Source organism: Aspergillus clavatus, genomic scaffold, assembly GCF_000002715.2.
Source record: "Aspergillus clavatus NRRL 1 1099423829802 genomic scaffold, whole genome shotgun sequence".
Classification (NCBI taxonomy): domain Eukaryota; kingdom Fungi; phylum Ascomycota; class Eurotiomycetes; order Eurotiales; family Aspergillaceae; genus Aspergillus; species Aspergillus clavatus.
In genome coordinates, this window is record NW_001517097.1 from 1,720,765 (window position 1) to 1,734,696 (window position 13,932).

Consider the following 13,932-nt stretch of genomic DNA (forward strand, 5'->3'; position numbering starts at 1 on the left):
AAGGGATATATCTTACTGTATAGACTAGGGAGGAGATCTTCTGCCTAAGTTAAGTATACCTAGGTTATCTATATTTCTATTAGCCCTGCTTGCAGTTGTGATTATGAGGAGATGTACTGGTTTTAAAAGCCTTATATATCTAGGATATAAATTAATAGATAAGGTTAGAATTATTATTTAGTCATTGAGCAGAAGCCCTTCTATTAATATAGCTAAGATGGCCATGAGGCCCTATAACATGTTGATACCTATTATGCTGGGATGAACCTGTGCTAAGAGTGCTACTTCTAATTAAGTGATGTATGATGCAGTCTGCTTAAGTATAGGATCTTAAGAATAGTATATAGAAACATACTTAAGATAATAGCACCCATATATATATAAGTAAGATTAGGCTCTGGCTAATCTTAAAATAGTAATGCTAGCTATGACACTATAGGGGTGCATTAGCTATTCTTTAAGACTAAATATAAGTTCTATTAGGGATTACACACCATGTTAACTATGGAGTGGAAGCTATGCTATCTAATATTTAAGCCTTTACTCTCTGGGGGGGATTACTCTTTCCCTCTTCTGTCTGGTATTAACTACCTGTATATTGCCATGATGGGCAAGAGGTCAGCCTATGGAATGAACTAACTAACTAACTAACTATACATAATCTTAGACGCTCCCTACAAACCCTCATAATACAATAGATATAAGAATATATGACATTTCTGATCTGTATGCAAATAGCCTATATTGAAAGCGCCTGCTTTTAGGACTCTGAAATGAACCTGCCTAATATATATATTCATGCTTAGAATAAAAAGACACCAGTTGCTTATAGAAGCTATGTTAAGGCTAATAATGGTTTATCTACATATCTTAAGGACTCTAGGTGCTCCTGTAAGAGCTAGTGAAGTTACCCTTTAACCTAATAGGGTGTGTCCTAGTTATAGTATTTAACTCTAGATCTTTATCTTTACTCCTTTTCTCTTAATGTTATAAGTAGCCTATTACTTATTTAGAATTACTATACACAGATATTAATATTATTAGCCCCATGATACTATAGATGTTAAGTGTGGAATAGCCCTCCCTTAATTGCTGAGCTATAGTCATCCATCCTATCTGCGTGTGTCATCTCTCTCTTTATTAAATAAAAGCCATGGGTCTTCTAGCAGCTGATTTACTATGGCCTGCTCCTCTGGGCACTATTTTATAATTTAGTTTATATAGTTTATAACTATTCACTTATTGTCACCTTTGGCCTTAGATAATAATGTCTTGAAATAAAGACCTGTGCCTATATAAGGACTTTTAAAAGTTAGTAATATATATAATATTAATCACCCTGTGAGGCAGTCCATGGTTGTTTTAAAAGAAGGGTATAGTGTGGTGTTAAAGTAAATATTCTATGGATAAGGGTCTTTACACACATCCCTAGTAGCATGGTTTAGTATTAAATAAACTGCTGCCCTAACACTCATGTTATCTGGTTTAATATCCTAAAGATGGTCTGTTCTATCATTTTCTCTAAGAAGAGTAAAAGAACCAGTATGAATAACTTAGTATTTAAGGTGAAGATTATTAAGGCACTAAAGGATCTTTTATAATATTCCCTGGATATACTAGATGGTATTCTACTTCTAGGGAGCTCTTAGCAGTATATCTAATATATATAGACAGCAGCTATAGTTACTTAGAGAATGTTAGTATACCTTAATAATATGGAGTAGCATAACATCCTGCTTTTATGCTGCAGTCTTAACTTATTTCCATCCTCTCCCTTAGGGATTAATATGTTCAGCTGAGAATAATACATTAGTAGTCTATAGTTACAGAGACTAATAACTTATACTATCTTACCCTCTTATAAAATAGAGTACATGAGAGCCTCAGAATAGTATAAAGGAGAGATACATGCAGAATACCTCACAGTATAGGCCTGTTCTAAGGTATAGTAATTAAGTTAATAAATAGATATAAGGTAATAAGACCTGCCCTATCTTGCAGGGAAAATAGATGAGTAGAAGTTGGAAGAGTCATATATACATGAGTAGGATGAGATATTATAACTGGTCTAATATTTATTAATCTTTCTAATAGTAAGAAGGAGTCTTAGGGGGGCAGCTCTACATGTGGCTTAGCAGAGGTTAAAAGTTATAATACATGCTTATTAGTAACTAGGATCTGTGATGCCATGAATAATACTTCTATTAAGTATAATAACTAATAGTTAATCATAAGTAATCTGAATAAAAGCTAAGCTAACTAGACTACTAGAGATAATAATATTTCTTTACACCCTATGGTAATGCCAAAGCAGGAAACAAAATTATATTTAGTAGTTACTATATAATATGGACAGAATGGATCTACTCTCTATTTTAACTGAAACCTATAATATATAATAAAGACCTTCTTGTCTAATCATACTACCTGTAATATGTTATCTAGTTGTAATGTGACCTTTATGCTAATCTGAGTAGCCTGTAGTGTCTTAGGCATATATATAGGTGCATCTTCCCTAGAGCTATAGAGAGAAGAACCAGGCAGTAGTGTAAGTATTTATATCCTTTAGATACTTTATACCATTAGCTTTTAATATTATAGGAGGTTTAGAGGTTATACATCATCTAGATCTAAGTTTATATTAGCATAATCTTTAGTGATTTTAATATAGCTCTTATAGTCATCACCTAGATATTTGTAGAGACTAAATAGGCTGACTGCATTCTCTTTATGGAGAAGCCTCTTAAAAGACTTAATGAATGAAAGGTGCTGGGGTTTAATAGGCATGTTAGTGTTGTCTATACTGTCTATTAAGTAATAGAACTTAAATAGGTGGAAATTGCCATCTTCCCCTAAAGCCTAGTTACTTAGCTATATATATAGGGAGGTCTTTTCTAGAGTCTCTTCCTAAGGAACAGAAGTGCTGCAGTATTTAATTAATAGTTTGCCAGGATTAAGGTTAAAATAATAATAAAGGAGAGAGAGGCTGAAAACCCTGTCTACCTTATATTAAAGAAAGAGTTCATGGAATCTAGTATTAATCAGGCTTTTCCTATTCTTAGAGTTAAAAGTTTGTCTAGCCTTATAAAGTAAGGGGACTCTATTATAGACAGAAGGGTTGTAGAGCTCTGTTGCCACTAGGGAAGGGTTTTTTAAGGTAAATAAGTCTGTGAGTATAGAAGATAGAAATATTAATAGATAGAGACCTATATGACTTTTTAAGGATCTTTATACCTTTGCTATCCTCTATAATAGCTCTAAAGTCTTATTCAGATTATATTATATTATATTATATTACATCATGTTACATTACATTACATCACATTACTGGTCTCAGCTAGTGAGCTTGGGGATAATGCCTGTTATATAATGATAGTAATAAAAAATAAGAAACATAAGATCTATGGGAGCTAAGATTGCCGCCTTTTATTTAATTAAGATGTAGTCTGACTACAGTATATATAATATGCTAATCACAGCATTAAAAGTAAGTGCCCTGGGACTATCTGTGCTCTGACACTATATTAGCCTAATTAGCTATAAGAAAGTAAAGCACACTAAAGATAGACTTTTAGCTATAGTTGCCTAGGTATTAAATATATATGCATGATTTATGCATCTTTGCTATAGTTAAAACTTAAAAGGCACTATGTATAACAAGACTAGGGAAACTTATAGTAGGATAATCTAGGTTCATTAACTTACCCCTGTTTAGATGCGGGCCTATTAGCTCTAAGTATTATATGACCCTACCTATATAATGGCTAGCTTATAGAACTAAATATAAGATTACAGAGGATCACAGGGGTAAAATAGGATTTATTATATGTGATGCTATAACTATACTCTTAGACTAGGGTATATAACTCTACCTCTTTTACTTCTCTTCTATTACTATCTACTTCTAACTTCCCTGACCTAGCTTAGTTATCTCTTAGAAACCTACAGAGTAGTTGCCTAATCTTAATAGTAACTGTGTAGATTAGAAGGCCTAATAAGTATCTAAACTATTAATGCTCTTCTTCTCTTACTTAATTAAGAAGTATCATTCCTAAGCTTTATAGGTAAAGAGTAGTTCTTATTCTTGGACTAAGGTGTGATGGCTGGCGTGCTCTTAGATAGTAAATATAATAAATATAATAGAAGGTATTTAGTAATAAAAAGGCTCAAAACATATTAATGAATATATATGAAAGAATGGGCCACATAAGCAACCACTTATTGCTGGCATCTAGATATATGGTTATTACATAACAGGCCACAATGTGAAAATAAAAAAGATTAATAATTACTGGCTGGGTTTAAATATATGACATTTATATGTCTAGGCTAACTTATATTAAACCAGAGTTGGTTAGCTAACACTCCACTATAACTAACCTGAACTAACAGCTGACAGAGGTGACAAGGTATTAATGCCAGGATGAGCTAAAGGATAAGTAGGTTACTAACTAATGGGTGGCTAATAGGTTAGTCTATAAAAGGGTTATGATTACTACTTTCTTTTGTATTAGTTAATTCCCTACTACCTCCAAGTCTCCTTAATTATTTGTTTAAACCACAATGTGAAATATATGGGGTAGCATACTAACCTACTATATTACTGTATGTGGTTAGTTATCATAGTAATATTAATGCTCTCCTGCTAATAATATTTACTAGTATATTAAAAAGACTTATCTTACTCATCACTCCCTTCACCTTATATTTTAGTCTCTTCTAGATTTTCTACTCTTCCTAATGAAGTGCCCACAACACCTTAAGCCTTATTATTATTAGCTACTATCTATCTTCCTTAGTCCTAATATCAGCATATAATAAATTCACCATGATTACTATAGCACTTAAGGCTTGCTTTAGGCACTTAGCTATTATTAATAAGAGTAATGGGTGACATAGTGATAAACTATACTAAAGTGCTAAAGTGAGTACTTATTAAATGCCCCTATGGCCAGTATTAGTATTATAGTAATTAGGAGAAACTAGGGTGCTACTTCTAGTTCACATCTATTAAATAAAACTCAGCCACCTAAGATGTCTAAGTCTGCTTATTATAAGCACGCCCTAAAGCCTTTACTAATATCTCTAGCTAGAGATACATAGTCTCCCTTATAAACCTGGCACCCCCTCTCTATTGCAGTGTTACAAGAACTAGATTCAACCACTAATAAAGAGAAGTAGCTTGCTACTCCTGTTATTAAAGTAAAATATATAATCTAAAGCCTAGTTCACTCCCAAGTGGCCTAACTAAAAAACAGATAATCCCTATTATAATTATAGTAACCTCTTACTGTCCTATCACAAGTATTAAACACTATGGTTAAAGGGGAATAGCACCCTAAGAAGCTTATAAAATAACCCTTGCTAAGGATATTCCACTTAGGCATGTTTAAAGTTAGTAAGCTGTTAGGTAAGGGAAAGTTTAGATAAGTATATCTTACTTATGAGTGAAGCACTAGCTTCATGTGCATATTAAAGATCCTCTATAAAAGTAAAATCTAATAAGGTAGGGTTGAAAAACAGGTGGCATATAAGATTGAAATCTAGAGCAACTTATAGCATCTAAATATCCTTTAGCTCTTTGGTCACTTTTATAATAGTAAATAAATAATCTTAATACTGGAGTATGCCAGCAAAGAGGAATTATATAAATATTTATAGAGAGAGGATTATTTCCCTGAGTGGAAATCTGCACAGTATATTATATAAATAGTGAATACTCTATTATATCTGCATTATAAGCATGTTATTCACTAGGATATTAAGCCTGAAAATATCCTTATTAGGATTCATGGAGAGCTAAAGATATCAGACTTTGGTTAGAGTATCCACACGCCTAGTGGTTATAGGCATACACAATACAGAATATTAGACTACCTACCCCTGGAGATGGTTAACCCACGGAAGTCTGATAAACCTTATGATTAAAAGGCGGATATATGGTCTCTAGGTGTCCTGCTATATGAGTTCCTGGTTAGGAAAGCATTATTTAAGGATATGCTTGTTATGATATAAAGGAGGATAGCAAAGGGTGACATAATGGTTCCTTTATTTATTAGCTATAAGGTAAGGGACCTTATTAAAAAGGTAAGTTACTAAGCTCTCTTTAATAGCTAAAATAACTACTAAGAATATTTAAGCTTCTTATCCTTAATACAGACCAGAGACTTCCCTTAGAGAAAGTCATCTATCACCCCTGGATTGTCAAGCACTGCTCCAAAGAAGGGAAAGGCAAGATAAATAATAAGTAGGTGTGATAGTAATATAGGAGTTATCAGCATATTCTGATTTTATCTAAGGAATAATATTTAGTGTAATAGATAGGATAATAATATGTTTTCTTAACTTCAGTGCAGAGAAGGAAGTAGCCTATAGAGATGGAGACCTTGTGTCCCTTCCCTTAATGTAGTAATGCTTTTAACATGGGTTATACTCTGATGTGATAATGTATAATTAAGTTAGTAATAAGCATAGAGGAAAGCTAAATTTCTTTTTAAAAGACCTATACATCCTCTGGCAACTGGTTAAAAAATAATATATCCTCAGATAGGTACTTAAATAACAATGTGAGAGAAGTATCTATAGAGTAGCATTGTTATGTTCTCCACCTTGGTAAGCAGAATAATATTATACTGTATAGTTCACTAATAGTGGCTTTTTCACACTAAAACTTTTACCTAACCACAGTGTTTCACCTCAGCTAGGTCCAACTAATAGCTAGCCTAATAACACCTATAATCCACAGATGAAGCAGCTTAATCTACTAATATCATCTTCTCTAAATTCTTACTTATAAAATCATAACCCCTATTCTTCAGTGTACTTACCTGGTATCTATATATTTATTATTATTCCTAAACCTAATGTTCTGATTTTAAGAGGGTAGGCGTGAAGCATCACCATTAAAATACTGGATAAGCTTCCAGCAGAAATCTTAGATATAATATTTAGCTAAGTAAGTTACTATACCTCAAAACTATGCCTCACATGCTTATCCTTGAAGATTAGAAACTATAGGGACTTAAAATATCTAACTAAAGTTTGCTCTTATCTCTATAATTACACTATCCCTCATCTCTATTAGTTGGTTATCCTATCTGTAATAGAAATATTATTAGAAAAACTAGCTACTACACTAGAAGTAATACCAAGGAAATACAGCATCTATATATAAGAGCTAGGCTTAAGCATTCTAATCCATAAGTAAGTAGTCTTGCGCTGTATACACCTCTATAGTGATGACTAAGATATTACTAAAGTTCCTATAGATAAGGATGATACATTCTATAAGTAGATAGATCATAAAGATATAGATGATGAGCATCCTAATAAGGAGTTGCCTAAGGTGAGTAAAGGGTTAATTCCTTTCCTATATCTAACCTATACTCTTATATAATAACCTGTATAGAGTGCCCATATAGACTCTTTTCTTAGGTTAATGAAGTCTCTTAATTCACTGCTATTATATAATAACTAGCTATAAAGCTTTAGGTTAGAGCTATGCTTCTTTTCTTTAGCTAACTACTTACTTAACCTTAGGTAGGAACTTAGTACATATATCCCTAAAGCTCTACTATCTAGTGATAAGCTTTCTCCTCTTAGGAGCCAGAAAAAAATAAAATTAATTACCCTCATCACTGATAGCAAGTACAGCTCAAGTAATTATATTAACCTTATTTAGTTTAAAGATCTGAAAGTACTCGCATGGAGAGGGCTAAATAGATATAGTAATTTTAAGTCTGTTAAGGACTATTTCAGAACCCTTAGTCATCAGATCTCTTCACTCATGCTTAACCTTATAAACTAGGACTGTGTGATGAAGATCTAGGCTAATAGGTTCTACTAATAGAGCTCCCAGAGTATACCTAATAATTTTTTCACCTAGAATGTGCTGGACATCACACCTAAAGATAAAGGGGTTCTTTTCCAGTCTCTTAAACACCTTTATTTATTAGGTGTCTTATTTTACTATACTAGTGCCTAAATACTACATTCCTTTAATATAGTATGTATTAAGTCTTTAGAACTGCAGAACTGCCCAGGGTTACTTAAATTATTATAACAGGTACTCACCTCTGGGAAAATACTAAAGTTAAGGGAGCTTAAACTTTCCCTAGATATTAATAGTCTTTAAAGGCCTGCACATGTGTGCTTAATATAGATTATTTATAAATTTATTTAGTATATATACTACTTAGAGGTGCTCTATCTTATGCTCCTAGAGCCCTTTGACTAGGATTCTCTTATATATGCAATCTCTACTTATACTTATTTAAAGTTATTAGTTATGCATCATCTCATTAATAGAGGCAGCTAATATCTGATTAATAGAGGTATACCTTAGCCCAGCTACTTAGAAGATGTACTATAAGTAAAATAATTAACTTACTTTAGATTATCTATACCACCTAATAAATTAGTACATGCTAGTGCGTGCATCTTATACTATAATAGCTAACTAGAGATATAAGATCACCTAGTTATATAAAGCATAGTGCAGACCCTCATACAGACTCTTATATATTTAGGTGAGTGGGGTGGTCCTGAATAGATTAATAAATTAGTCTAGCTAGTCTTCTGGCCCTATCTATAATTTTAAATATGGTGATGATAAGCTTACTTCATCTTATAGAAGACTGATTATTATAGCATCATAGAATCTAACTAGCCAGACCTGCTGTATGGATCTAGCAATATTCTCAGATTTGCAGAGTAGGCATTTAGCACTAATGGCCTTCCTAACCTTAAGGTTCTCACTTAGGGGGATTTTTCCTATAGTGGCTACTATTTAAAATTTAACATCCTTCTTTATAAAGTTAATAATGGTTATTAACATTTAGCACCCTCTGATATAGTGCTTTTAGATATTTTACAGAATAATATAGGCATGCTAGCAGCCTGTCCTTTAGATGCTATTATAGAATAAGCACATTATCAGGGAACTTTATTCTCATGGGGATGATTAGGTAGTAATAGTCTATTTTTATATACTCTCCCTTATTCATAGGTATTACAGTCCATAAAATATCTAGGCTTATTCTTTATTCTGGGTACCTTTTAAGTAATTCAGCCTCAGGGTGGATAAGCAGCTTAGATTTATCTCTAAATATTAAGGTGATAATGATTTTCTATTATAGAGTTAGGAATTAGTTAGACTTATACTCTATATATAGATAGCTGCTCTCTCACATTACTTCCTAGACTAGTGTCTTTATTAAGCAGTAGAATTAGTAAGGTAGTAGGGTACCTAACTAACCCCACTAGAGTAGTTAGCCCCTCACTAACTTTATGGTTAGAATAGAATAAACTCAGCTGTGAAAAGACTATCCTTCCTTAACTATTGCTATAACTGCAGAATAGGTATGTACAGTTCTGAAAGTTAGATTATATTATTATAATACTAGAATATATATAGGGTTAATGCAGCATAGTGTTTTATACTAACCTATTTCTATTTATTAGAATGCATACCTTGATGATATAAAGTACCTTGTGTAGTTAACCTTATGTGAGACTATATAAAATTAATTAAGTTTACTTACAGGGCCATCTCCTCTACTAGTGTAATTTCCATGTTAGGCTGCTGTGGTTGGGATTTAATACTATAAGATATGCATGGTCTAGGCAGGGCCACTGCCGTGGCTTCTGCCTTCATTAAGGACTCCTACCTTTCAATGTAAGTCAGTGAACTGAAAAGGCTCGGTTTAGGGATATTGTATCCTAGCACACTAAACACAACCATACGGGGCCATTTATATCAGTGGCTGTGGCAACTGACATTATTCCACTGCCTTCACAGCATCCTAGCAATTGGTCCAAGTAGAAATAGTAGATAATTACAGCGTTTGCATTGCCATGAGCGTAATTATTTCGAGGGCCACTGACTCTGTTTGGTGGCGCAGACCGGCTTGGCGGAAGTAGCTTTATTTGGCTGAATTTTCTGGGCAGTTGTGGCCGAGTACGCCTGCTCCGGGCGGTCAGGACTTGCTACTGATTACGTCCGGACTGCTCCGTGAGATCAGCACACGCACTGGGCGTGCTCATGCCACGATCCCCGGCTGATCCCAGAGCGAAAAGCGGCGGTAACCTAAACCTTTTCTGGAAATGGAAAGTCGATGCCGTTCCGCAGAAATCCCTGTTCAATAGTAACTATTTCAGTCCTTTCTCGCTTGTTGTCTGGAGAAGCAACAAAATATAGCCTCACGTGTACCCCACTTGGTTCAGCCCAGTCGATCCGTCACTATCATGAGAACAGAACAGAGGGAAGACGGGTATTGTGCAACAGCCAGAGGTGTCGGGTGCCCTCTGCTCTCACATACAGTGTTGTTCAATAGCGGGATCTGAAGACTTGGGAGAGACGGTCGAGATACACTCGGACCAGATCTCAAGATCCATCATGAGGCCGTGGGTTGCAGTTGGGAAATCCACGGGACGGTTGTCGGGTAGTATCGAGCAAACCCAAGACTCGATCACTCGAGGCGACCTATACTCAACCATTCCGTAGTGTATATAGAGAACAATCACCAACATAATAAGAAGATCACACGCAGGAAGAATCAACATGAGAGACAAAATGAAGGTATCCACAAGATGAGACGAAACCCCGGACTTTTTCATCCCATATCCTATGATCTGATTCATCAGCCCAGCATAAATTCCTTACTCGATCCTCTTCTCTAAATGGTCGATTCCAGAAAGACAAAATTCAAAAAAATTCAAAAAAAAAAAAACGAAGAGAAGGAAGGATGTTGCATCTACAACGTGGCCATGCACATTCCAGGATACCAAGGAGCAAGGACAATAATACCTATGATCAGGATTGCCTCGTGGGCTGGCTCAGCCAGGGTCACACATGGAAAAAAAAGCAAGACATCCTCGCTCCAACCCATCGAATTCGAAAGATTCTGTTCCCTTTCTACGAGAATAATAATAATAAAACAATAACAATAATAATAGTTAACTGAAGGAATCCGTGTGGGTATCTCCATCCCGAACGTCGCCAGCTGAACTTCCACCACAAACCCACAGACGATCACCACCGATTGGCCTCAATGGCGCCAAACTACTGCAGGACCCTTTGCACGGCCACATCGGCCTAGTTTGGAGGGTCGGATTTGGGGCGAAACGCACCAAACGTACATTGCGTATCTGCTTAATTTTTGATCTTGGTGCATGGAATAAGTATTAATAATAAATTAGAAGTAGATCAGATCGCATGCAAAGTAGTACTCTGTGGGTAAATGAAAGCTCCACAGTATTTCAGCTGGGATGTGTTACTGACTACTGTATCTATCTACTGCCTACGGAGTACTACTCGTCGGATATCTACTCCATAGTAGTACTACTGACGAGTGACGACGGACATTCCTCTCCACTACCTTACTTCACGATCCCAGAAGAGGATACTACTGACGATGTTAAAGTCAGAACTCTATTCCACGCTGATAATGTATCTTATGCTTGTGGCTAGTGCACTACTAAGATCTGTAAAGATGATCTTGATGAGGTGATTACGTCCGTGGGGTTTTCCATCAATCAATCAATCAATTGAGTGGTGGGTATAGATAGAAATATAGTGAGTGCTTGGAGCGTCTAGAACCAGGTCAAGCAGCTGTTCATCCATCACAGTCAAATCTCTGACTTACTTGATGTGAGAACATACTCTAGAGTCTAGACCGTTTCATCTCCAAGTCAATGCGACATTCAGACTGAAACAGGGAATCCCCCTGGTGTATCCAAACAACAAAATAAGGAAACCCTCAGATTCAACCGCATCTAAACCCGAAAAAAAAAAAAAAAAAAAAGAAAAGATACACGTACAAAACAACCACTCACAGGATATCATAGCCAGATGGACAAGTAAGAAAAACAGATAGATGGAAGAATCCCCATATGCTCTTTTGTGTCCCACTACAGAGTAAGCGACCCGCGCCGTTCTGTAGAGGGCAACGCATCATGCCACAACTAGCCCCCATATTATTCAAACAGTAGAGAGAGAGAGAGAGAAAAGAAAAAAAGTGCATCCGGAACCCGGCCACCAACATATCCATAGAGAATCCAAAATCCGAGAGCAGTACCATGAACCCTCACGAGCGTGACCGGATACAGGCAAGAATTGCGCTTAGCGACGGGTCGTCGTCGAGCCAGTGGCCTGCCCGGACATCGGCTGCCCGAAGGTCAGCAACGACATGCGCATCAGTCACCTGTTGGAGCTCCTAGTCAATCCGTCAGTGCATGTCTTGTGGAATGACGCAAAGTAAAAGTAGCGAGATTATCAAGTGTCTCACCTGTCGAAATGCGTTGCTCACCGCTTTTAGTTGGCTCGCATGCTGCGATGCAGGTCTCTGACCACGCAACGTATTCTGACGATGGATCGCCCAGCGCTTGGCAGCAGCAGCACGAAGGTAAATCATATGCGCCTGAAATCGGCGGGCACTAGCATCGAGGATGACCCTAGCAATATGTCAGTACGAGGGTGTCAACCTTTCTGGGGGGGAGGAAGGGGACGCGTGGGAGACATACCGTCGCAACTCTGCCTTTTCCGTCTCAGCACTGCTCGAGTGCGCTGGTACCGCGTTCATGTTGTAGTTGGCTGACAGGAGAGACTGCGCTGCAGCCATGCACTCCCTCAGCACCGCGTAGCCCTCTTCCGAAACATCGTCCGGCGATGCATCGACATTCTGTTGAGGAATGTGGATGAGAAGTGTACGATAATCATTGATAATCTCCGCTACCCTCAAGGCGCGGGCTTGGTTGACTATGCCATGGGACGCCCGTTAGCATCATATCGCTTGCTGCTGATCAGTGTCGGGGACGGTGCGACTTACGTCCATCAGCCATTGCTACTTTGTCGGACGAGTACCGTAGAGAATCGTCGGAGAGACGAAAGGAAGACAGCAATAGACTGATCCGATCCCAGGTAGCAGAAGACAACAACGATTCGTGATCAGGTTGGTTTCATTGTCTGATCCATCCCATGGTTGAGGGCGGGCTATCCTTTTAAGCTTAATCACCATAGAGCAAGTCCTTCGACTATCCCAGCTCTGTCAGTGTATAGCTGGACACAAAAGAAAATAAAATAAAATAAAATAAAATAGGACACACGACATGAGGAGAAGCTCTACACAAGGAGAACTCAATCCTGAGTCGTGGCTGGCTGCACCAATGGCTACCGGTGATGGACAGTCAAGACATCACAGCTCGTAAGCACAGCTGGGTTCTGACAATCATGGTGGATCTAGAGCAAGCAAAGGATCCATGGATAGCCATGTATCCATACCACGCAGAAGTCCGTCCCTCTTCTGCCGTACACTATCAACGACTACTAGCGAGAGTTGGGAAACGAGTGCCCCAGACCTAAGCGCGAGACTAAGGTAAGCAGCAGCGACTCTTCGGCGAAGAACTCAACATACAGCAAAGCTTCAGGGCAAAAGAACAGAAAAGGAAAACTAAAAAGAAAAAAGACAGCCACTAAGCCCGATACTGAATGGTCGGATGTTGAATTGATGCATCTTTTCATGTGCCACAAAACCGAGTCAGCGGAATGGTGATCCACAATAGATCTCGGTTAACGGTATCAACTTGGTCTATGCAAATATGCATCATATTTTGGGTGGAGAGTGGAGACAAGCAGTCGAGTATACACTATACAACAGACTTACTACTTAGCAGTGTCCCTCGAGAACAATCACTAATGGCGCTATATCCGATAGAGTCGACGCGAGACCACTTGTCAAACAACCTCCCGCAGACCATTCCAGCTGGATGCTGCTGCTGCTGCTGCTGCTGTCTCCTCCGCCACGCCACTGATTAGGAATCAATGTAAGAATAACAATAAGAATAAGAAGGAGAATAATAATAATAATATCTACATGATTTTCACGTCAAGGCAGGGATGGAGCAAAATAGAACAAAGAGAGTCTGGTTCCTGAT

At 37.2% G+C, this 13,932-nt stretch overlaps 1 protein-coding gene across 1 annotated transcript, besides 9 other annotated features; it reads right to left on the bottom strand.

The window, feature by feature from the left end:
* The first annotated feature begins 633 nt into the window (after nt 1-633).
* Nucleotides 634-654: a microsatellite.
* A 2,611-nt stretch (nt 655-3,265) lies between these two features.
* Nucleotides 3,266-3,327: a microsatellite.
* Nucleotides 3,274-3,328: a microsatellite.
* Nucleotides 3,329-10,922: 7,594 nt separating this feature from the next.
* Nucleotides 10,923-10,955: a microsatellite.
* An 829-nt stretch (nt 10,956-11,784) lies between these two features.
* Nucleotides 11,785-11,809: a microsatellite.
* A 277-nt stretch (nt 11,810-12,086) lies between these two features.
* ACLA_039180 (uncharacterized protein) lies at nt 12,087-12,840 on the bottom strand (the record flags this gene model as incomplete). The annotated part of the gene is made up of 4 exons (XM_001271128.1): nt 12,087-12,215; nt 12,288-12,453; nt 12,523-12,757; nt 12,828-12,840. 4 exons carry the CDS (start codon nt 12,838-12,840, stop codon nt 12,087-12,089), a joined length of 543 nt encoding a protein of 180 aa, XP_001271129.1.
* Nucleotides 12,841-13,065: 225 nt separating this feature from the next.
* Nucleotides 13,066-13,095: a microsatellite.
* Nucleotides 13,066-13,096: a microsatellite.
* Nucleotides 13,097-13,765: 669 nt separating this feature from the next.
* Nucleotides 13,766-13,788: a microsatellite.
* Nucleotides 13,789-13,822: 34 nt separating this feature from the next.
* Nucleotides 13,823-13,866: a microsatellite.
* Nucleotides 13,867-13,932: the final 66 nt, after the last annotated feature.